This window comes from Amphiura filiformis, chromosome 8 (assembly GCF_039555335.1).
Source record: "Amphiura filiformis chromosome 8, Afil_fr2py, whole genome shotgun sequence".
NCBI classification, from domain to species: domain Eukaryota; kingdom Metazoa; phylum Echinodermata; class Ophiuroidea; order Amphilepidida; family Amphiuridae; genus Amphiura; species Amphiura filiformis.
Window position 1 is genome coordinate 26,116,242 of NC_092635.1, and position 26,417 is coordinate 26,142,658.

General features: G+C 35.6%; 1 protein-coding gene across 1 annotated transcript in view; it reads left to right on the plus strand.

The window, feature by feature from the left end:
• LOC140158866 (rap guanine nucleotide exchange factor 6-like) overlaps positions 1-26,417 on the plus strand; it is a 130,171-nt gene that overhangs the window by 35,067 nt on the left and 68,687 nt on the right. The window contains 4 exon segments of the mRNA XM_072182122.1: positions 5,940-6,023; positions 20,240-20,315; positions 23,413-23,583; positions 24,504-24,560. Of these exon segments, the coding sequence (XP_072038223.1) occupies positions 5,940-6,023; positions 20,240-20,315; positions 23,413-23,583; positions 24,504-24,560 (388 nt within the window).

A 26,417-nucleotide genomic window follows, 5' to 3' on the forward strand; every position in this document is an offset into this window, starting at 1 on the left:
TGATCAAAGGCAAATGTGTATTTGCTTCAAAGGTATCATGCCCATGTCTGCAAAACTATGAAAACTGAAACTTTAGGATAGTGCATATTATTGATTTTCTAAATTCTAACTTGATTTTTCTTGACCCACAATTTGTGGCCAGTTTTGTTGAAAGTAGAGCACTATTGACACCTATAGCTATACTGATATTGACCTCAACATAAAAATTTTGACCTGTATCTGTCAAGTAGGTCAAACTATTTTATTTTCTGAATCCTTCCGATGAGAGGAACACTGTGGTATGGTTTTTAACCACTCTGTTACCCTGACTGTTGACCACTTTTGTGAAAGTACACATTAAAAGCTTCAGAATCAGCACCCTAAGTTGACTTAGAACGCCTTTCAAACCTTTTGTGGCTCTCAGTTACTACCTCAATGTTTGTTAGAGGCTTTTCAGCAGGCTGGCACCCTACCCAGGCCTAACCAAAGTTTTGTGCCCTGACAATAAGTTTATTATTTATCTGGTACATGACTAACAATGAAACAGTATCTTTTAGTGTACAGGCTGAGTCAAAAAGAAGTAAACTCATGTTTAAGGGGCTGTAACTCGAGATCTGCAAGGAATCTGCTAAAAACAAAAATACCACTGGAAAGAGCAAATTCTACATGTCTAAATAATAAGAAGAATTGTTGCAATTGCTCACAGCAAACTAAAGTTATACTCATTTGAATACAACCACACATTTTTGTAGCTGCACACGGCTGATTCATTTTCATCCATTTCAATTTCGACGGATCCGCAAAGTGATAACAGGATTTATTGTTGAAAAGACAACCTTTGCTTTTAATTAATATTCAACAAAGTCCATGACGGATAGTTTGTAGGGATACCAATTCAAGTCTTTACGAACGATCCGGCAGAAGTTTGATTGGGGAATGTTGGGTAAAGGATTGAGCTGATCGTTGGTCTTGCTGTAACGCATGTCTAACTCTAGCAATGTTCACTTGTGATCTAGCAGTTCGTGGTCTGCCTTAAGCTTCCGGATGGCTGTTCCTTAGTGTCCCATGCACATTGAGCTTGTTTATATTCTTATATACTGCTCCCTTACATGAAACCCAGTTAGCTTTAGGAAATTGGAGACGAAAAAAAAATTCGGTAGGACTCTCAGTTTCATGATACTTCGTCGACAGAAACATGCGCTCCCCGTGCGGTAAATTGTGGTGCCATGTTGTCATTTGGCCCGTTTTATTATAATGTAGTGCAATGAGGTAACATTCATATTGAAAAGAGTCTTTTAACATGTAGGAATTATTTATCGAAACCACACCTGCCACCGAACTTTATTTGCATTTGAATATCGTGCCTTACCAATCAATATAATAGACAGGCCCCTACTTGGGAAGTGAAACCGTGTGCAGCTACAAAAATGGGTGTTTGTATTCAAATGAGTATAACTTGAGTTTGCTGTGAGCAATTGCAGCAATTCTTTTGTTTAGGTAGACGTTTAGAATTTGCTCTTTCCAGTGGTATTTTCATTTTTAGCAGATTCCTTACAGATCTCCAGTTACAGCCCCTCAAACATGAGTTTACTTCTTTTTGACTCAGCCTGTATGTTATTGTTTCATCTCTGTCAAATCATTATTCATGTAGTAAGAGACTGGTACCATAGCTGGAATCCAGATGTATAATTCCCGTTTGGTAGCGTAAAGTCTGTGAGCATTTGATATTTCAATCTTCGGTAGATATCAACTATTTTTAAATTAATGAGCATTTTATTTAGGATTACCCGCATTCTTCATTAGTCATTACAGCTAATGAAAATTTCTGTGCATACATAAAATTCTGTACTAATTTAGAAGCGAGCATTAATTTGCTTTACAAATATTAATGTAGGCCTGCAATAAATCCGCAATTTTGGAGGCCGAAATATGCAACTTGATTTTCCAAAATACGCGATATGTGATTTACCAGCAAAATCGTAAATAGTAAAAAAAAAAAAATACATTGGTTTTGTATGCATTTCTAAATCTTATAGATTCTGAAATGAACACAAAGTACAATTCTGCTATTTTTGGATACAAAATTGTCATTTGTTGATGATTTTCCCCCAGATTTTTAAAAATTCAACCACAAATGATTGCAGCAGTTAGCTCTAGGTCCAGGGACTCTCCAAAGCTGTGAAATTTGTTTTTTTAAAGATTTTTCTTCTCATTGTCAAAAAATGCATTTAGAGCTTAAATATGTGATTTGCACCAATAACGCAATTGCGTATTTGTTGCAGCCCTACATTAATGTTGCATCAAAATGGTTGTTATAGAAACTCATTCCAAGGACAGTACATCTCAATCATTCATGAAGGAGTACATCCTATCCTTACCATTGCTATTGCTAAGTTCTCAGACTACATGCATATTTGCGATTTGATCTGACTCACTCGGATCAAAGTCGTCTTTTATGAAAACTGCTTGACGACTCTAATTTCAAATCTTATTTCATAGGTTTGTTGTTGGAAGCTTCACTACCAACTCTTCATACGATTTAATGTTGTATTTTCCGGGAAAGTTTATGATCATTTTTGATATTCCAGTTTCTCCTGTGTAAAGTCCAATTCTTACTCCATATGGCAGCGCGATGCGATGCTTTTAAAACCTCGCAGCATCGCGCGATGAAATTAAAATGTACATTTTAATTTCATGGCGAAATGCTGCGATGTTTTAAAAGCATGTGGGGTCTGCATCTCCTTTTATGGTCATTCTGCCGACCTTGATTTTCCAGCAGCCAATCTCAAGTGTGCGCGGCTGCGATATGGCAGAATTCAACTCAATCGCGGACCAAAATTTCCACCACGCGATGAGAATTTTTACTGCCGAGCTCCTAAAAACCTGGCTCAGATTTCAGTTTTTATAGCATCGCAGCATCGCATCGCGCTGCGATGTGGAGTAAGAACCGGACTTTGGGCTATGCCTACTTCTGATGGTGTCAGTGTAATTGATTTAATCTCTTGCTACATTGCCGGAGGAAATATAACGACAAATGGCTGAAAGTTTTTTATTTGTCTGTTGTAAGAAATTAATAAAATGAGCACTCAAAATTAAACACATTCTGTGGATTTGCGATCATGAAATAGTAACATTCATGGTTAACGGTCACAAGCAACAATCGGATCATCGCAAATGTGTAATTTGGATTCCTAGTCATACACAAGAGCTGTTTTTCTATATATCTTTCTTATACCTCCAACCATTAGTATCGGATGAGAGAGTCCTAAGCTAAGATCTCTACTAGCTCATTGACCAGGACACAGTTCTGTAACCCAATGTATTTGTACATACGGAAGCTTAACCTTTAAATGTGTTGGGAACAAAAACTCATACTCCACAACTAGAGGTCAGATTTTAAGCTATGATTGTTATATAGGGGTTAATGAACTATGGCGTTAAAGATGAGATCATTTAGGCTTATGGTGAAAGAAGCAGCAAGAAGCAATTGAAGTTGAATCTACATTTACGTCACATCCCAATCTACTTGCTGCAGCTAAATTCACTGCTCTCAATTACCCATCCGAAATCCCGAGAGAACGATACTGTATCTGCCGGAACCGATGTTGTGTAAGAGAAAAATCGTTCATGATCGAAAAGTCAAGACAAGATTTTTAAAACTGTATCGTATCCTAAATTTAGTCGTGAGTGTACAAGAGGAAGCAGAACTGGTCAATTGGGTGTGTCCATAGATCCTAGATATCTTTGTAGGATCTATGGTGTGTGTGTGTCAGAAGTGAACACCAATTTATAGTCGGTATACCTTCCTCGAGTTAGTAATTTAGATCTTGCTTTTTATTTTATCTCTAAATGTAATAATGGGAAATGATGCAAGAAATCCAGCTGGCATAACAGATCCCTGCAAAAAGTAACATTTTTTGAGAAAAACTCAAAATTTGGTTTTACTTTACTGACTCAAGGAAGGTATATGAACCGTAGTCACTTAGTTCTCTCTACAGTCTATGCTTAGTTGTATCATTTACTATATAGTTAAATTGTTGCATATTTGCACATTTGATGACCAGTACAGTAGAGAACAACCAGTTGCTTTAGGGGGGTGTACTCAAGTTTAGTTTGGGAATGGGAAAGGATGTGTCACTGAGAATTTAAAAATTCATATTCCAATTTTTCAAGAAATTTGGACCAATCGTTATATCAAAAGTTACATTTTCGCCAAATTTAATGCAAATTGCCAAAATTTTCAGCTAATTTAGAAAATATTGGATAAAGTTAGGCAAAATTGGGCTATTTTTTCAGCAAATAACAGGGAAAATTGTGAAAAATGTGACCTATCCATGTACCAAAATTGGCCTAGAACAGGGGGTTATGTTTTTCCTTGATATACCAAATTGCTGAAAATAAGACTCATGCTTGTGGCACATCCCCATCATAATCATTTGTACCCACGTTGTACCATCCGAAGTATTGTGCAGAGTACCCACCCCACTGGCGCTCAATGAGAGATGGAATTTGAAAGAGTGTCTTGTGTGTCAGTGACTAGTACTAATTTGTGGAATGTCTAATTTCTTATTAGTCCAGGTAATTGACATTCCCCTTGACCTCATTCCCTGGCACACCTGTTGTAGGATGAGTCTTAATTTCAAAATTGGAACAAACTTTTGTGATCTCGGGCCTTGTACTTTTCATAGGTCTTAAGCCCATGGTCATGGTCATACCCATCCAGTGAATCCAAGGTGTCAACAATGATGTGGTGCAAAGTTTTGATTTAAAAAAACAAAGGAACATAGGAAGCTTTTTGTTGCACAATTAAATTTTGATTTGAAATTGAGAACTTTGTAATGAGTCAAGTTAGCTCAATCGATAAGGCGTTCAACTATGGTGCGAGATGTTGCGAGTTCGAACCCTGGTGGTGCCTAGTATGCTCTCGTGGAAAAATTGAGTTAGCTTGAAATTCCCTTGGACAAGGAACTCACTGCTAATTTGTGTCGTTGTAACCTGTACGAAACACGGGGAGCTTATCCTGGTTGCGATGGTTATTTGTGGAATGTCTAGGGTGTGCGCTCTTGTGATTTGTTGTTTAATGGTTTATGGAATGATGTGGGGCCATAGTGGTCAGCGACAACCTGTAAAGTGTGCTGAGGCTTGTGGATCAACGTCTAGGCGTTGTGCCTGTGCGTAGCGCACTATAAATCACTGCGTTTTTTTATTTTTTTTAATTTTATTTTTTTATGATAAACATGATAAAAGCCAATTATTTGTGTCTCAAAGACGTAATTTGTAATATAACATAACATGACATAAAGAATTTATAAATTGCCATTTCATTTTGATCACTGTGCTAATATATATTTATCAGTTAAATTACTTTGTAGGACCGGCACTTATTTACATTTCTTTTTGCATAAGATATACACAGAAGTCATTATAGTGCGTAGTCCCATACCATGTGATCCATGGAGGGTCATTATAAGATGGTGTTTTTCATCAGCTTCCACTTGTTCATTATTTGCGCTCCATTGGACTGAGACAGACTATTATAAGTGAGCTTACAAATGCAACAAAGTTTGTAGTCTTAAATGATGCAGTCCGCAAATCCAATAAGGATCAGAGTGATGGGGATGTCGTAATATTTTTAAACGATTCCTAGTATTAAAACAAAATCCCATTGCAAGGGGCAATACTAGGTGGGTAATGGGAACTAGTAAAGTCTACAAATATCGATATAATCTGCATTCGATAAAGTTCTAAGTTTTTTTGTTGCCCTTTTATGTTTGAGATACACTGTACAATTGCACCCATGTGGTCCCTGTCTCTGCCTTCCTTAATAGTTCCCTCAGTTACACTCCATTTTGTAGTTACTGCATGGGGCAGGAAGCAATCACTTTTTAGTCATATCCGAATGGAGCTAATCGTCTTGTCTTTTTCTCTCCCTCTTTTATCTTTCTCCTGACATGCCACAGCCGAGATGACCTAAGTACGTGCTGGTACATACTGCTCTCGGGATCCGTCTTCATTGACCATGCTATGTACCTACCTCGAAGCAGGTAAGTAAGATTTATTGATGTAATTCATTACATATATCATGACACTCGTATGTATTCTAAATGTTGTACACTTAAAGTGCATAATTTCCGTAACAGTTACATTCACGGGTGAATCCCTCCGAGAAGTTGATTTATATTTTTGTTGCAGGTGAAACTGACTGCACTGACTACTTTATAGACAGGCCAGCATGGCAGGCATTATTTGGAGAGGCAGTTCTAGAACTTGAATGGTTTTACCCCTTTCTCTTCCTGTCTTCTCGTTTTTAAATGCCTGTTAATGCCTCTGATATATTTATGGATGGTTTTCCGTAATTAAAATGCAGTAAATGCTAAAAAAGAAACTAAATGTAAGTGAACCAGAATTCTTGATTTGAAAACCACCATCGAATTAATGTTATTATGTTTGGCTCTTTTATTAACAAGAGTAGGAGTAAGAGTTTGAATTTAGAGTAAGAGTTGAATGCTGAAGAATGTCATTTTCAACAAACATCAGACTATTAAATATGAGAAAGGTTTTGAACACAAGTCTCCACATACATATATGACAGCCAGTGAAAAAAATTCACTGCCATCCAGGATTTGAACCTTGGACCTTCTGTTCACCGGACCGATGCCCTACCAACTGAGCTAATGTGTCGGATGGAGAAGAGCAGTGATGTTATTTTCTATAGGCCTGCAGTTCTATCAGACTATTAATTGTCTGTTGCATAGTTGCATATCAAAATGGTACTTTTTCTGCTTATATCATTTGGGATAGGATGAAGTAATCATAATTGAAGCAAGTGTGTTGCGTTAGTGAATATTTGATGTGTATACTGGTAGAGGTGACAATAACGATAATGAAATTGAAATATCAATAATGAAATAGGAAAGGTACAGATGGGCATTCCTGATGATAACAAAATGGATGATGTTGGACCAGAGCCGTAGCCAGGATTTATATAGGGTTGGGGTGCAGGGGAGCTAAAAAGTGGTCATTTTATGAATTTTTCCTTCAAAAAAGGGCTAATGTCAATGTTTTTTCCCAAAACGTGGATCTTTTGTGAATTTTCCCTTCAAAACAGGTGGATTTTCAATGTTTTTTAAAGACACATGTGGACTTTCTTCACCGGATTGGCCATGGGGTGGAGGGAGGGTTATTGTTCTGTGTTGGATTGTTTTATAGAAACTGGCATTATAACCTTTATACGTTGATCAATTGTGTAAGTTCATCTTTGTGTCTGTTTTTGTTGTTATAAATTTGTTTGTTTGTTGACTCTCCAAGGAACTCATTAAAGAAAAAGTTTGGAGGTTTTCATGTATATTCCAACATGGCCACTTGCAATAAACAGATTTTATGTCTAGAAAACAAGCTTTGCATGACATTTTGCTGTTACATTGCTGTTTAAAATTTCCAGGAAGATTCATAAGCAACATTTACGTACAAAGATAGTAGTATTTCCCACAATTGCAGCTTTATTTCTTTATTTGGTAAAGCAAAATTTCCCACCAGGATTTGCCACTTTTTTGTCCAGTCTTGAGGAAAATTACTGTAAGGAAAATTACTGCTTGAAATTACAATGTAGTCTTGGTGATTATGCCGTCAACTTTGAGGACAATTATTCTATAAATAGGACTCTGAGTTGACACTGAATTTGTTGCTTGTTATCCCTGTCAGATTAAGATCTTATGCAACCAGATATTGACGTATGATTCAGAAATCAACAGGAAAAAAATAACCACATCTTGGGTCTTATCGCAAGTCTTTCACATGGCTGTTAAATTGTTGCTCTTTTAAGGGCTGGGGTATGAACGTTTGGACAGTATTTATTTTGGGACATTAGAGCACATCAGACATATCGAATTGCATTCTGAATCTGAAGAATGTCCTTCTGATATCAAATAATTTTGATTTTTGAAATTCGCAATTTAATACACATTTTATGGCAAATCATTATAAATTTATATTTTTGATATTTAACAGTACTCGAAGTAAACTTTACAAATCTGATGATTTATACTTAAAGTGTATGTAGGTGGGATGAAAAGCCGACGATCAATTGAAAATTTTGACCTTTCAGTATTGGAGATATGGATTTTTTACCAAAACAAAAAAAAAAAGGTCTTTTTGGGAAAAAATCCATATCTTCAATATGAAAGGTCAAAATTTTCAATTGACGTCGGCTTTTCCTCCCAGCTACATACACTTTAAGAATATATCATTAGATTTATATAATTTACTTGAGGACTGTTATATATCAAAAATTTGACAAATATTAAATTTTTATAATTTGTCATAAAATTTATATTATATTGTGAAAAACAAAAAATGAAAATTATTTGATATCAGAAAGACATGCTTCGTATTCAGAATGCAATTCGATAGGTCTGAGGTGCTCTCATGTCCCTCAAAAAAATACTGTCGAAACGCAATAAACGCTCATTCTGGATCCCTTAAAATACTTATTTTTGTTTAGTAAATTGTTGCATATTGGACATTTTGCTGTAAACTAGAGCGGTTCTTGCACCATAGCTGGACCATGGGGGATTTTGCTGTACCACAGGATACCATATTCAGCAATGTATGTTGGGATAGTGTTCAAAAGCAGGCCAAGATTTCAGCATACTATCACCAAACAAAATCGGGACAATGTCAGACACATTGCTAAATGTGAAGCTGAATACAAGGATCATTGGTAACATTGATGAGCGATTGAGACCCTGGAATTTAGGTCATTGCTAGGAATACAAGTTTGGGTGAAGGTAGATGGAAGGTTTTTGTTGTGCTAATGCACAGGACCAACACGCTTCTTTTGTGCAAGAATAAAGAGGAAAATACTCGTTTGCTACAAATACAAGTTTTATGGCAAATTACTAAAAATGAATATTTTTGATATTTAACAAAGTACTAAAAATTGATATTTTTGATATTTAACAGTCTTTAAGTTTGAAGTAAATGTTTATCTAATGATATGTACTTACAATTGTAGCTGGGAGGAAAAGCTGACCAAAAGACCTAAAAATGATGAATTTCAAAAAAATCAAAATTATTTGATATCAGAAGGACATTTGTTGTATTCAGAATGCAGTTTGGCACATTTTGGTGTGTTGATAATGCTCTCAGGTCCCACAAAAAAACGATGCAAACGTCACTATCCGATCCCTTAATCAGGTAAATGCCCTCCTCTCTTTATAGTCTCAACCACAAATACATTTTGTTGGGTGTTCCTCCTGATTTGAATAATATTGAGAAAACATGACTACAATTCTAATGAATTGATAGCCAATATTTCATTAATGAGGCTGCCTGTAGTCATAGATATGCACAGGTGTTAATCCGCTGTTAACAGCGTTTTCTTAAGTGGTCCAATCCTCATTTCCTGAATGATTAAGCACTGCTAGTTCAAATGGGACCGAAATTTCTCTTTCGATTTATATAATGTAGTAAGCTTGCTAACGGTTGACCTTGAATAAAACGATCAAGGCATTAGTCAAATAATTTTGCACTAAATAATTTAGAAAGCGAAGTCGGATGAAAGCACTGATTTAAGCTGCTTTCAAACTTGCTTTCAAACTGCATATTGAGTATAATTTTTACAAAGTAAGTTTCATATGTTTAAAAGTAGAGTCTTGGGCCCAAATCATAACTATTTTTAAGATAAATATTAGCTTGTAGTATAATTAAATTATTTATCATCATCAGTGGTTGTAAATAAATTATGCATACATTTACTGTGGGATAGGCTTTTACAACAGGAATTACTGGGTTTTTAGCGCGTTCACCGTCGGACAAGTTTAGAACTGTCAACATTTACTTTTACAATATAGTTCAGTATGGATTACAATGTTAAACTGCTTTTTAATAGCCATTTATCCAATGTATGGATTATTTATATCTTTGGTTATATCTTTCAAAGTGTGACCTATATTTTAGGATGTTTACAAGGATTCACAGAATTGTAGCAGAAGGTTAAGGATTATAGATTTAGTCTCCTTGATATTTAACTGTTTGATCTACGAAGCAATTAATCCAAGTCTTGTGATTGAAGTAGGTTAGCCATCTGCAATACTAGTAGTCTGTCACAAAGCCTTAGTTTAGGTTTGGGTTGTTGGGGAGGGGGAGGTGTGGGGGCAGGTAAGATTTGAAAAGATGTGTTTTGAGTAGGACTGTTATTCTGTGTATTTCAGGTCAAACACATGTAAGTACTTCAAACTAAATCAAAGGAGTGAATACACTATCTCAGTGGATAAAGATCGGATTCGTAATGAGGAAGTAGACATTAAATTGATGTCGTTTCTCTGGAGTAAGGTGCCAAAAAATATATTTTACGGGCTTGATCAACCCAAATTTTACATTTTGCCTGATTTTGTTCAGATTTTAGCTGTATGAAATTTAAAATGGCCATTTTGGGGCTGAAGTGGTTTGATTTTGAATATAATTCCAAAAAATTTCAGATTTTTTTTTCCAAATTTTTTAAAGCTTTTTGAAGATTGTTTTGTTTAGCCTCTTGCAGAAAAAAAATCAGACCAACCATCCTACTTATCAAGTCTGTCCACCCATTTTCACCTGTGTTTTCACTACAATTCTGGTTTACCCTGCGCACCCTATTTTTTAGTGTTGGGGTTAGGGTTATACTTGTGCGCAGGGTGTACCAGAATTATTCCATTTTTTAATACCTTAACTTGTGTTTGTTGTCTGGTCTTATTTGTAAGTTTGTTGTATCATAGACCAATGGTCTATGGTTGTATCCTCTTAGATAGCTTTTCTTGGAACTAATGACAAACCCGGCCGCACAAATCCTTGCTTCATTAGCTCAACTGAGATGGGTTGTTATTAAGCCTCATTTATTCTGAGCTATTATGTCTATTTGTTCTGCTTGGGTTATACAGATGCTATTTCATACTAATAGTCATATCAAATATGGGATCAAAAATATATGGAAGTCATAGCTTAAATTTTATATGGATGGATCAGTTTCTGCAAGTAGTACTGCATAGGTTTTGGCATACATTTGAAATAGAGACAAGTTATTTCCTTTCACACTATTTCCAATATTAAAACATATGGGTTTGTTTTGTATTCCAAACTATAAAAAAAAAAGTACATGTATTAACAAATTTTAACTTGCATAGTGGAATCAAAGGTGAGGAGGATAATTCAATGGGTCGTTTATGAAAGTCAATATCATTGTTGAGTATCCCAGTTGGACTTTGTATTGTTTCTATTTCTGCATTTACATGTAGTTGTCACAACTGAACCAATTAAATCAAATAATTTGTCCACCACTTAATGCCCATATCATACAAGCAATGTAGCGTGCAATGTATTTATTTTTATCTTCACATGCGGTGACATGGACATACAATATATAAAAAAACAAGAAAAGTAAAAACAACCGACCTGTGAAAGTGCAACAGTACAAATTCAATTCAATTCAAATACAATTCAAAGTCTGTTATGTATTTTCTTATATTGAGTTCTAGTGGTGGGATCATTATCTATGACTTAGCATTCTCCCTTTTGTCTCTTATATTAATGTTCATGTTTGATCAACATTCAAACCATAAGAACACATTTTCATCTAATTTATCATTCTATTTATAAAATAAATGCGGCTTATAGGGATCAGCTTCTCCAAACAGTCATACTGAAGTCAATTCCAGTCTCCAGCTACCCCCATTAATACATTGTTGTATCCAGTTAGGATTTGTATGAAGGCTAACCCTCAGTCAGATTTTAAACTTCAATCCATAAAGTGTTTCCGGAGGAAATCTTTTGCCTTACATTTGATAAAGCCCATGCACAGCATTTTTTTTTGTACAAATATATTGATAGGTTTTTTCCGCAGAACTGGATCCTGTAATGATGTTATTGATGAGAATAAATAAACACTTCATGTGAGGCATAATCTTCTGTAAATCTGTTTTTACATATTCATCAAATATGCAAGTGCAGCAAGTCTTTATGTCTGATATTCATGTAAATTTTTCTTTAAAAACATCAACCACAGTGACAAGTTTTGAGCCTGAAAGTGACTATGCTTTGGAGTATTTGCATAATGTTGTTTAAATATATTTCATCTACTAGTAGCAACTTGCAGTTGGTTAAATAATTGTAAGAGAAAGAAGAAGCACTAAATGATTAACCCTAACCATCCCCAGAAAAACAAAATCCAACAGCACAAAGCCATAGTGCATGCATCCCAGGTGGGTGGATGATGCAATCACCCTAAGTCATAGGAACGCTTTCGTTGGTTGGGCCAGCGAAAGACCCATGGCTACCATATAACGATCGAGTGGTTGACAAGCAGGGGCCTGGGTTCGAATCCCCAGAGGAGCAAAGAAGTTCTTTGTTTATCTTCTCTCTTTTTTCCTTCCTTTGTGTCTTTCCAATAGCCAAAAAGCACGGTGGAAGTTAGGGTTAAAATCTGCCGATCGAGTGGTTGGCAAGCAGGGGGTATGGGGTTCGAGTCCCCAGCGAAGCAAACAAGTTCTTTGTTTATATTCTCTCTTTATTCCTTCCTTCTTTCCTTTCACATAGCCAAAAAGCATGGTGGAAGTTAGGATTAAAATCTTTTGACCAGTTGGCTGCCAATTGTTTTTCATATCTTAAATTTACAGTTATTTTATTAACTTGGACCCAGTCCACACTACTATTTTTTTTTAATTATGTTGTAATTTCCCCATTATGGGCAGCACCTCATCGTGTCGTAATCACTTACACACATCCCACGGCAAGTACGAACCATTGAGTAAACTTAATGCAACAACAAAATGCATACAGACAGGTAATTTTCATTAACAATTATGACACAATAAAAATGTTCATCTTTCACAAATGATGTAGTATGCCAAAGACATTGAGTGGACAGTCCGGACACCCAATAATAATTTCATAATACGATTGTAACACAGGAAAAAAACACTTGTGTGGACCGGGTCTTTACTCACTGTAAAGCACTTTTTCAGGACGTTTTTTCACAATTAGGGTTTCACCTAGTAGAGGCAGGGATTGTGGTTTAGGATCAGCATTGGCCATATAGCTGGTATCACAGAGCCAAATGCTTCTCAATTTTGATCACTTTGCTACACAATTTTGGAAATGTGTAGCAATTTTATGCCATAGACTTACAGTTACAGTGTAAGTGTGCAAATGTAACAAAAATCAAGTAGTGCAAGCTGATAATGCTGTGTTAGTAGCATTGTTAGTGACAGATAGCACCTCATATCATACAGTTCCAAAATGATAATATTTATTGTGGCAAGATGTTTTTTGACTGAACATTACACCACACAACTTCACAAGGTATTAAATGCATACAAAAATCCATTTTATTCAACTTTCATGTATATGTCAATTTTGAAATTAATTTCGACTTAAAAGGTAATATTTCATTATGAACACACAAACATGGATGTTTGTGATAAAAATGTTCAAGGACGCAAACTTTGACATGTTTTATAAATGCATTGGATTTTGCAAACATCAGTTTTTTGTTAATATTTACAACCAGTAGAAATACAAAATTTCATTTTTATACCAACTGGAAATGACTGAATAACCACTAAAACAGAAATCAGCAGTTAATGCCTAGATATGCTTGACATAAAAAACAAACAAACAAAAACAGGTGGAACAAATATTTAAATAAAACATAACTTTATTCCTCTAAACATGTTGAAATGTAGAGGTAAACATACATGTGTGACAGTGATTTTCATTTTATAATGCAGCTTTGTTGCCGGTGTACATTGTATGTGGGTAGCTAGCTACCAACGCATAAAATCCATTACCATGGTATACTATGTCATTGGTATTGAAAGTGATATCAGAAAAAAAAAGTACATAGCAGCCATCTTATTTCATTACAAATGCATTTTTTTTTATATCCACACATTTCATTTGTTAGTAGCAAGGTGTGAGTAAAGCCCATCATTATGGTATACTGTGTCATCAGTGTTGACAAATGAACCCAGCCTTTTGCACAGAAGTCTCAAGCGGTGATGACATGCTGGATAGGGAAGGGTTTCCTTCCATCAGAATAATATTGGGAAGGATGCTGAGCAACTCTATTATCAATATTAGTGTCAGAATATCCCAAAGTAGTCTACAGTTTTATTTCAGGTTATATTTAGATCCATGTCGGTTGTATTTTTGACTAGAATTTGTGAAGAGGAAATGCAGTGGATGTTTCTATTTAGTCGTAATCAGGTTTGTAGGATGCCAGAGAATCACTAAGGATGGAGAATCACCATGATGTGGTTTAGTGTGACAAATGGATAAAGTGATTGCTGCAACTTGACACAGTATAGCAAAACTTGACTTTGCAAAGTGATATTTATAACCCATTTATAATGTAAGTTTGCATGCATTGTTAAGTTTGTTTGGATTTTAATAGGCAAAAATTATTTAGTTTTTGTTACTGTGGGCGTTAATAAAGTCCCAACTCGCGCTCGCGTAAATTCACATAGGTGTGCGCCAGTCACACATTAGGCAATGCACAACTAGCATAAGTGCTGCGCCCAACTGTGTGCATGCCATTCTATATCATACAGTCTTATGAGTCTTGTGTTTTCGCCTATTAATAGCCAAACAAACTTTAGCAAGGAGTAGAGAACTTGGTTTTGCTAATACGTCCTGTGCCTTGCCCTTTAATATACTGTGAAATTTCTTCAAAGTCAGGTAATGTCAAAATAAGAATTAGATACAAACTGTACACTCTGAATGTAAAATTGTGAAATTATAGATTGCATACAGTGATCACTCCAATAGAGTAAAATTTCACTCTTTTGAGAGTTAATTGCATATCTTGTTCACTCTTTCCAGAGTGAATGTGTAAATTTCATTCTTTCCGGAGTGAATTTGTGAATTTCACTCTTTCCGTAGTGAATGTCATTCTTTCCATTGTGAATGTCACTCTTTTTCCAGAGTGAGTTTGTGAATGTCACTCTCTCCAGAGTGAATGTCAGTCTTTTCAGAGTGAATAAAAATTATGTGAATGTCACTCACTCCAGAGTGAATTTGTGAATGTTACTCTCCAGAGTGAATGTCAGTCTTTCCAGAGTGAATATGTGATGTCACTCTTTCTAGAGTGAACTTGTGAATGTCACTCTCTCTAGAGTGAATATGTGAATGTCATTCTTTCCAGAGTGAACTTGTGAATGTCACTCTCTCCAGAGTGAATATGTGACTGTCACTCTTTCCAGAGTGAATATGTGAATATCACTCTCTCCAGAGTGAATGTCAGTCTTTCCAGAGTGAATATGTGACTGTCACTCTTTCCAGAGTGAATATGTAAATGTCACTCTCTCCAGAGTGAATGTCAGTCTTTCCAGAGTGAATATGTGAATGTCACTCTTTCCAGATGGAATGTCATTTTTTGCATAGTGAATTTGTGAATGTCACTCTTTCCGTAGTGAATTTGTGAATTTCACTCTTTCTAGGGGGAATTTGTGAATTTCACTCTTTCCATAGTGATTTTCACTCTCATTTCACTCCATTATAATGATCACTGAAGGCAATCTTGTTTTGAGTGAATTGATCTCTTTTAACTCTTTTACATTTAGAGAGTATGGAAAATTGCAGCCTCTGACAGCCACAGGTTTGTTTGAAAACGTCTAACTCAAGCATAAATAAAGTACAATGTTCTGAGTCTGCAAATCTAGCTAAAGTGGAAATTGAATGTGTATTTCCTATGTCTAGTTGTTTCTTATAAACTACAGAAGTCCTTGTCAAGAATCATTTGTATTAAAACATTAAATTTGTTTCTCCAATCAATTTATGGGTTGACTTTGGATGTATTGGAGTCAGTGAACCAAAATGGAGTCATAACTCAACATTTTGTAAATTATTGTCAAATTTATGAACATAACAAATCTTGTAGATTATTGTAAAATTTATGAACATACCAAATCTGAAGGAGGCAGCATAAAAACAAAATAGAGTTGACATTATGAGGTTGTTAACATTTTCACAAGCAATATGTGAAAGTTATGATTAATAACATTGGTTAAACACAGGCATACAATAATGTAACGAGGAGTCGCAAAATTGAAAGTAGAAGGGCGATTAATCAAAGCAGTAAATTAAACTAGCGCCCACTATATAGATTATATCAAATACAAAACATATGGCTTCAAACATTACGTTAAAATGTTAAAATTGATATCATGCTTGGATACATACAATGTATATACCAACATTACAAATGAGTATTTCTAAGATATCAGGTTTTTTGTGTCGTGTTTTTTGTTTTGTTTATGTTTCTTTGCTCATTATTGGAATGGGTTTTCTAAACAGAAATTTAACTAAGCTTGTAGGCTATGCAAGAATATTTGAATACTATTTGTCACTAGATACTGAAATTACCTAAAATAATGTGCAAAATAGATGCACAAAATTACTTGGTATACAGCAAAGGTAATCAGGAGTATACTAATACAATAACCCACTGGAGGTTTAATAACCTTTCACAGATTGCTGGGGGTCATATTGTCATGGTTAGGTAAATTTCCTCCGTAAATGTGTACAAACCCCAAGATGATGTTAGCATACAATGTACTGATTAAGGGGTTTGATGGAGTGAAACAAGGAATGTAGATTCCTAAATTTACATAAAAGGAGCGCCAAATGGATAAATTACCAATTCACAGTTCAGGGTGTATAACTGAGATCTGTCTTGGTTGCAGGGCATGTTTGTACATTTGATACAAGGCTGACATCCTGGAATTCAATCAGCATCAACAATGATTCTTTAATAAGCTCAATATTGAGTTGTGTCAGGATCTTCTCTTGGGATGAATGATTTCAGGAATTTTCTGATTTCAGAAAGTTCAGAATTTAGAAGAAGGATTTCAGGAAAAGTCCAGGAGGTCAATTTTACCCACAGTTGCGATGTGACGGAAAGTCCTTCAATCCATCCTTAATAAGTCCTAAACCCCTCGTATTAACTATAACATAAAAATCAGGATGGAGGAGTAAAGATGGGTCTACCACTGGACCACTGCTGATGTAACAGACCCCCTTTGGTGTGCTTGAGTGGCACGCACACGCACACTTTTCGAGGGCATCACAGTCCGGGGAACTGAATCAGTTTTCCATGGGGTTGGACTTGCCACGCTTACAAATGGTTCGTCCTAACATGTTAGTGAAATCTATCCCTGATTTAGAAAGTTTAAAAATCAGAACTTGGATGAAAGTTTGCAGGCTATTTTCTGGTTTCAGGAGATGAAAATCTATTATCAGAGTATACTCCTCTCCGATATTTTAGATAATATTCATGACTTCAGCTGTTGTGTAACAAAATCTCTGAAACTTGCGTGATGCTTTATGCCTTACTGTAGTTCAATGTGAGTTGTCTATAGTATTTTATTTGCTTTCTTTCAAATTGTCCAAGTTCCTGACTGATGATAAAAACAGCATAGTTGTTGCATAGCAGATCCTATCACCTTCCGCATGGTCACATCGGTCTGTTATCTACGAGGCAGCTGCATTAACACACTCATCTTGTGTGTTAATAACCTCTTCATTAGATAGTTATGCAATTTCTTACAACTTCGGTAAGAAGTTAAAATGATTTTTTAATATGAGGTTTTAATGTGGAGGAGTGAGTCAAGGCTAATATTGTGACGTGGGAGGAAAGGATACTTTGGAACTTAACCGGTATGATATTATTCAGAATGTTGTGCAGTATATGAAGTTAAATGGTTATGCAATTTTTTACAACTTCTGTATGAAGTCAAAATTATTTTTCAATGAATGCGGTTTTAATGTGGAGGAGTGAGTCAATGCTAACATTGTGACGTGTACTTTCTTAGTTTGAAGGAAAGGATACTTTGGAACTTAACCGGTATGATATTATTCAGAGTGTTGTGCAGTATATGAAGTTAAATGGTTATGCAATTTTTACAACTTTTGTATGAAGTCAAAATGATTTTGCAATGAATGCGGTTTTAATGTGGAGGGGTGAGTCAAGGCTAACATTGTGACATGTACTTTCTTAGTTTGAAGGAAAGGATACTTTGGAACTTAAACCAGTATGAGATCTTCAAGTTATTAACCTCAGGAGCCAATTTATTTCAGGATTACCCATCTGACATACACTGTAGACTTTGTGGTCTATGCTTGTCCTGTACATGTATCAGCTGAGCCTAAGCTTGAGCCAAAAGTAACTCTTGCCTTGGGTGGTGAGGTCTTTTGATGGTGCTTGACGCTGAAAAGGAAATTAGCCATTTGTATTACAGTAATTTTGGCACCATAACATAGAAGTACAATACCTGATACTAGGAATTTAATAGGAGACTTACAAAGCCAAGGGATTATTTCATCAATTTAGAAGCCAGACAGCTTGTCCAAGATCATAAAGAAAGCGGGACCTTCAGATGTGGCAGTTAGTCTGAGCTCCCAATCTGTCACTTTGACAATGTTGAAGAGGACATTTACATACAATGTTTTTAATGAAGTCTGGACATTGTCTGAAGTTCATGGTTGCATATAGATCTGTTGTAAGTTACCTGTCAAAATCTACCATGTGAGGTCCCAACATCAATACCATATGATACTAAGCAGTGAGCACACCATCAACCACCTCATATTGTACAGGACTCTGCTACATGCTACATGTAGGTAGAAATGCAGGAACTTGCATCAGTGTATGCATAAAATTGTAATCAAATTGTGAACAAGTACTTTAGCAGCTAGTTGCTTGACCAATGACCATGAATTATGTGGTGCCTGTGATGTGGTGCTGTTCTGATAATTCAGTCTACCATATTTAATCTAGTATTTGTCACCCCCTCTAATAAATGCCCCTACACCCAAATGTTTACAAAATGCTAAAATTCCCATGCTATCTTGTGTAAGTTAGCTTTAATACCATGGTCCTTGCACGATCAGGATCAGAAATTCACAACCAAGTTGGTAATTGTCAAAAATTACATTGCAAACCCGGAAGTGAGCCAGAAGTCATCGATCCTTAGTTCATAGTTTGTTATTTCGGTGTCATTTAACAAACTTACCGAACAAATCTTTTGGAAATTATTGTTGTAAAATAGACCTCATAAATGCTCCCCCCCTTTTGAAAATTTCACACCCTGGGAGCGTTTAATAGAGTAAATATGATATTCGCATTATAGTATGCATATATCTTGACCAGAAAGTATTCATATGAATAACTGTAGTGCATTATCATTATGATAACCAAGATATATGTTTGCATAATGCATACTGCCAATACCATCCTCATTTAGATGTACTTTAAATCTGGATTTGCGGTATATGATTCCTGATATTTATTTTAAGGTATCCTAAGCCAGAGGGTTTTGAAATGTATTTTAATTTAATGCATAAATATTATGTAGTTAACTTTTATGTTTGTTTGCACTTTATGAACGCTAAGTATATCATTCGCTTGATCATATTTTCGAGGCCGCCTCATTCTTCATTATTTGATCATATTTTCAATTGATGTTGTTTCCCTTCTGTCACATGACAGTTTTGCCAATATGTGATGGTACCATTTTATTACTATTTTCTGAAAATATGATTATGAATACTCTATTTATATAAAAACCATTATTAATATGTGATAATTTGTTTGTTTTATGCTGATAATTATCAAGATTTCCTGTTCTAGGTTTATATTGTAAACATTTGGTGTGCAATTATTGTGGAACATCATCCCCGTCTGATTCCCTGATAAATCTAGGGACTGGGATTAATATCAATTAAATGATTATACTTGATATGTTTTGGTAATTACTGCATTTTGCTAATTTTAACAACAGTAGTTGTAACTAAAGGAAGTAGTATGTGGGTAAGATATCAGCAGCATAGGCAAAGCTTTTTAGCGGTCAAGTTTATGGGACATCTGTGCATATTTTGCACACAAAACTTGGTTTACTATTTTAGCCCCTAAATCAAGGTGAATTTGAATGTGGAGGGGACATGCCCCCCCCCCCGTCCCCCGGATTGGCACCCATGTTTGTGTGTTATCTTGTGATGTGATGAAGATTTTCATTTTAAGGCTTATAAAGTTTGACACAGGATAAAATTTCTTTAAAAATTCGACACACTGCTCCTAGACTGGGATTAATGTCAATCATGGGATTGAACTTGATCTACTTTGTACTAGTTGTTATATTTTGTGTCTTTATTTACCATCACAGAAACTTTGTAACCAGGGGAGGTAAATATTTTGTAATTAATTCTCTATTCTTGCTGTGTGATTTGTTTGCAGCTTTGGGAAACGTACATCAGGAAGTGGTAGACGTGGACATGATTGCCTTCTATTGGAGAGCTCAGAGTTATTAGTGGTAAGTCGGACATTACAAAAACTTTTCCTCAATTAAAAAGAGCTGGAATTTCACAAAATGATGGGTGTCTTCCATATCCTCCTTTCAGTAATCTATGTTAAAATGGGAGCCGGTATTCCAGGCCTGCTCATTCTTTTTTCATATGTCTTCCATGAGGGAGGGTGGACATATTCATCTTGAGTAACCATTGTACTGCCTACACCCTGGTAAAAAGTTTTACTTTCACATTTGAGGTGTGACAACAAAATAAGTATACAGGAATTGTGTGTGGGATACTGTTAATGTTTCCATGCTACCAATCCATAAATGAGGCATATACGTGTTTCCTATGACCTTCATTACTCCATTTTATTTTTAAAATAAAAAACAAACTAATAATAAAATAGTAACATATAAGATAGATATAAAAGATAAACCCAATATAAAGGCAGTATTTCAAGTGAAAGTGTGACAAAATTAACGTCAGTTGGTGGAGTTGTAACCTATGGAATAGCTGTGATATTGACCAACCTACAGATAACAGGATGGAAAAGGTATGAAATTAAGCAAGCAAGCTGGTCTTCACTCATTTTATGAAAAGGATGCTATTTCATTAGGCTAGCACTGTGTTCCATTTTGGCTTATTTTCCTGAACAGTTCAAATTATAGAACATTTAAAAGGGTGATGAATTTCCCCCTTTGTGTATGTGTGGGGGGGAGGTGTGTTCTGTGTTTTTTGTTTATAGCACAATACATAAATACTGAACGAATTAAGTACCTCAGCAGCTCAGGAATTCATTTGTCTAATTATCTTATAAAACTTAATTCACACTAATATATTTATATAGCCTATACGGTAGTGTTAATGAATTCATAATAATTATGCAGCAGTATGACTATGCAACAGACAGGAAAGAGCCTATACTTTGCAAACAATCGCAATAATATCAGTTTCACTGCAGACAGATACTTTTCAAATAACTCGGCAGAAACATGCTTTGACGCTGACCTTTTCTTTGCTGCATTTTCTTTGAGAAGAATAGACAAATGAAACAGTAGTCAGGTGACGTCAAGTCTTGTTTCATTTTTCAAATGATGTTTTCTTCCGAGCCATAAATAGATGGACAGAATGGAGTAAATATCGTAGGAGTAGTTAACTTTGTTTTCCTATTATTCTTGATTTCTATTTTTTTCGTGAGTTTCATTGCGCCAAAGTGGGGCACAATTGTATGTGAGTGCAACTAAAATAGATCCTCCTCTTCAGTGGTATATAGAGAAGACCAAGTTATTTTTAGGAAATTAAGTGAAATTATAAGAGTACTGGATGTCTAGTAGAGCGGACTTGCTCCTTTTATGGATTGAATGTTTTGACCCATCAGATGATCCGAAGTAGTAGAACTGAAGATTTTGGCATCTAACACCAGACCTGAAACTTTTCAGCTGATTTCCTCTTTTTTATTCCTGAAATTTACGTGTTTTCTTTTATTTTTAGGCCAATATGAGCCATTTTACCCCAATTTTAGGCTGTTTTTCAGCGTTTTTTGAGCATTTTCATCTTTTTTTCCTTTTTTTTTATAAAGACTCTGTTTCAGGTCTGTAGCACATTGTAGCCACTCATTTATCAGAATCTGGCAGTATTGTGATTACTACTAAACACTGTTTGTGCACAATGCTATTGGAATCCACAAAATATCTGACAAGGATACTACAGTTACAGTATTACAAATATAGAAGCACATGTATGATTATCTTTCAGTCTGTCAAACTGTAAAAAAGGCCAGAAAGAGCATTTACACAAACTCTATTTTGTCATCAGGAATGAATGGTTGAATTTCAATACCATCTGTGTATCCCTAAATATTTTGAAAGGGTCATGACAGATAATAATGTTATACAATATTGTATACTGGCATTCAAGTTATTACAGATAGTTCATGCTCACATTGACTTGTAGTGACACTCCGCCATTCATAGTCTTGGAATTAATCAGTTAGTACATAAACTAGGCCCCTGAATGTAAAGTAGTGGTGACATTGAGCCAGAGGATCTTAACCTTAATGCCAGGCCACTTTTACTATTACTTAATGTGTCACTCTCGATCATCTTTAAGTGACGCTGTGGATGAAAGGCGATGCTCAGACAGTGGATATTGACATGTACAAAAAGTCAGATTCAAAGGCGGACTATTTTCTGCTGAGTTCCAGTTGTATGGATTAGATAGTAGCATTACTGTACAGTGTAGATCAAAACCTACCCAATGCATTTGATAAAACTCTCACCATAATCAGTGTAGAGATCTACCAATGTGCTTTGTTGAAGTTCAGTGTCCAAGTACTTCTATTGTTCAACATCATGACTATGAGTGTATAAGAAGCTGATGCGCAGGTGATGTGTCATTAATCTCTCAGTCAATGAGATGGCAATCAACTCAAACCTTAACTAAAGTTTGTATATATTTACCTCGAATCACCAGGACAAGCTTTGAAGTTCATTGTGTGCTGCATTGGTTTAGCGTGGTTTCTTCCGGGTACATATATTTGGCACGTTGTTCGCGAGCGTAAAAGTATGTACATGCACCAAGTAACGCTAAGCTAACGTAGAACACGCTAAACTTCACAGCTAGTGCCTGTGACTCAAGGTAGATATATAGATTATAGATCTTAACCTTAACTGTAATCCTGATCATGACCTTTACGTTAATCCAAGCCATAATTCTAATACTACCTCTAACCCTTATCCTATCCTAACATTAACCCTAACTATAATTATTTGAGGTTGGTTATGACTGTGTAGACCTGTCACAGGTGTCTCTGATCTAAAGGTCCTCCTCAAGTACCCCTGCCATAGACATGGCACAGGTCCCTCTGATCTTAATATCCCCCTCATATCCACCCCTCTCATATCCACCCACCCCACCACATCAGTGACTCAGGTCAGGATGATTACTATATGTACTGCCTATTGCAACTTGACTGTTTTAGCAGTGGCACTATTGGACTAGTATAGAGTTAGACTGTAGTATCTCTGTTCAGTCACAAGTTTTGATGTCACAAGTGTTCTGTTCACTAGAAAGAAGATCGTCACAAACTTCTCATTTCTTTCTCTCTCATCTTTACAGATTGATTACCCAGATGCACAGTTCTTGCACCCAGGCCAGAGACAGTCATGTTCCCAGAACAATCTAGAGAAACTAATGGCCCTTGAACATGATGAGCTTAAGGTGCCAAACAATAGAGGGCGTTCTATGAGCGAGGATCGTCATATTCAGCAATCCTACAGTGATAGTGAGGTAAGAGAGAAATCAAACCTTGAATTAAAATTGGTACAAATTTGGAAAGTTGTTTAAGGGGCATTTCGTGGCTCTGGCTACGTAATGTTTGTGTGCATTACAAATTGCTTCGCTTGGCAATATCGTAGAAATTACAAGATGGTGGCATATATGTATGGAGCAATGTTATACCATAATCAGGCATAACTCGCAAAGGCAAAATTAGAATCAGCTGAAATTTTTTGGAAAAATCTTTTTTCCTGGATATCCTCCTGAAACAAGCCATAGTAAAAGGATGTTAGGATCACGAAATACCCTTGTAAGTGTCCGTAGTTGATGTTTTAAATATCTTGATAAAAATGGATGTCAAATGTTGATTGTAAGTTTCAGACCTGTATGTTTGTGTTTTTGTACCAATTGAATGTTTGTGAAGAGAAATAATGTAGGTAGTATGTATGGAAAGAAATGTACAAACTGATTGTAACTTATTCAATTCACAATATTTTGACCAGCTTCTGATTGCTGCCAAAAAAATTGGGTAACAAAAAGTATGGTTGCTGGGTAAAATTCTGAAAAAAAATTCCTTAAAAGGGGATGCTCTTTTAGTTGGTTTTTTCAACTGCTTAAATTTATGTGCAGTTTTGCAACTCATGATGCCAAATTATTAACATAACTGTTGCTATTGGATCTTTTTAATGTATGAGCTACAATTCTTTCTCAAAATGGAAAAAAATCATGTTTTTCTGGATGGAAATTGGCAGAAATATTAGAATAGATGGTGTAAAGGCTTGGCATAATTTATGTACATGATTACGTCTTTGCTAACCATAACTTTAAAAATGCTTTAAAGAATTGTGTTAGTTTTATTATCGTTTATGTTGTTGTGTATGACCTATATGCAATGTTCTATGTTACCTCCCCTCCGTACCTGTTATATTTAGGCTCTACCATTACCGGTGATAAGACTCGAACGGACGCAGTCATTGGACAGCGAGCAGGTTAGAAGCTCCGCCCACAATATGACATCATTTGGCTAATTTGCATGGCCAGCTTTGAGTTGTTCTGTTGGCATAATAACATTGGTTATTTACAGCTTTTCTAACTTACTTAGTGTCTTGAATGTTTTGTAGCTTCTGCATGCCTGGAGTTTTTGTGTCTTGTTTATCATGTAATACAGGTTTTTTATATATAATGGAAGCATAATTATTTATACCAGGCAGGGTTGCTACAAATGTTATGCCAAGCTGGTGGTACCAAACATAATACCACATTCCTGGTTGAAGGAGACAAATTAATGTTCTTAAAGTTCACCCTGATCAGAACTGGCTGCAAAATCTTTGCCATCCGCTACATGTATATCACCCCTGCAATTCAAATGCAGTAATGGAGATGATTAATAATGCATTTCTCCTCCAATGAGAATTGAATCCAGGACCTCTTCCTTCAGAGTCAAAGATTGTGGTTTAAATTCACTGAGCCATAATCAGATTAAGAATGCTCAAACTGGTGCAGCTTGCCTTTTTCAGAATTTATTAGAATTTAACATTACAATCAGATATGGTTGCAGATTAGGTTCTGGTGGCAACCCTTGCAAATACTAACAGCTAACTACTTCAATAGCAATTATATCTCCATTGAGTCACTTCATAATTAACAATTTATTATTTTTCTGTTATGATTTTTAAGAAGATTTCAGTTATTCATTTCTAGCTGTTAGCTACCATGTTATAATAATATAGGCATAACCACTTTGAATATGTATATAGTTATATTATGCACCAATTTGGCTAGTTATATCAAGAATATGTCATATTATTGTAGACATCGTACAATTATTTGCAAAACTAACATCTGAGAACACCTTGCGTACCAACCGAACAGATTACAACTAGTACTGTAGTTCAGTCAAAAGTGTAATAGCAAAACTTCATGCACAGGGAAAACTGACACCAATTAAGGAAGAAATCAGCACAGTGAATAAGCTATATATTTCCTTATTTGAGTGCATGAGGTTTTTGATCAATGTTTAGTAGTGTACATTTAGGGAAGATATTATAGATGTTGTCTTTTTTAATGAGGAAGAGTGTTTGTATGCTTGTGCATGTTTGTTAAAGACGGTAGGACAGGTGCAATATTCTGTAACTTGGATTGAATATCAAGATCATGTGGCTTCTATTGACCGAGATCAGTATGGATTGCCTTGATCAGGTGTAATATTCTGGATCTGGGATGGGATTGAATGTCAAGATCACATGGTTTCTATTGATCAAGATCAATATGGATTGCCTTGATCTAGATCAAAGATGGTAGCACAGGTGTAATATTCTGGATCTGGGATGGGATTGAATGCCAAGATCACATGGTTTCTATTGATCAAGATCAATATGGATTGCCTTGATCAAGATCAAAGATGGTAGCACATGTGTAATATTTTGGATCTGGGATTGAATTTCAAGATCACATGGCGTCTATTGATCGAGATCAGTATGGATTGCTTTGATCTAGATCAAAGATGGTTGCACATGTGCATTATTCTGGTTCTAGGATTGAATGTCAGGATCAGATGACTTCTATTGATGGTTTAGCTATTAAGCTTATTTACCGTCCCTGAAAGTTTGGTAACCATAGCGCCTTTCATGAGGGCAAATAAAATCAAAAACAGTTAAAATTTTGGGATTTTTCAAAAAGTAAAGAAAAGCGTAAGAATTGTTACAATTCTTATAAGACTCTTAAAATAAGTGGGGAAAATACTTTTCGTTGTTATGATTAAAGATTTAAATGAATAGACCTGATTGATTTGATTCAGGAGTCAGCTGCCTTAAAAGCTTATGGTGACAGTCTTGTAATAAGTCCTT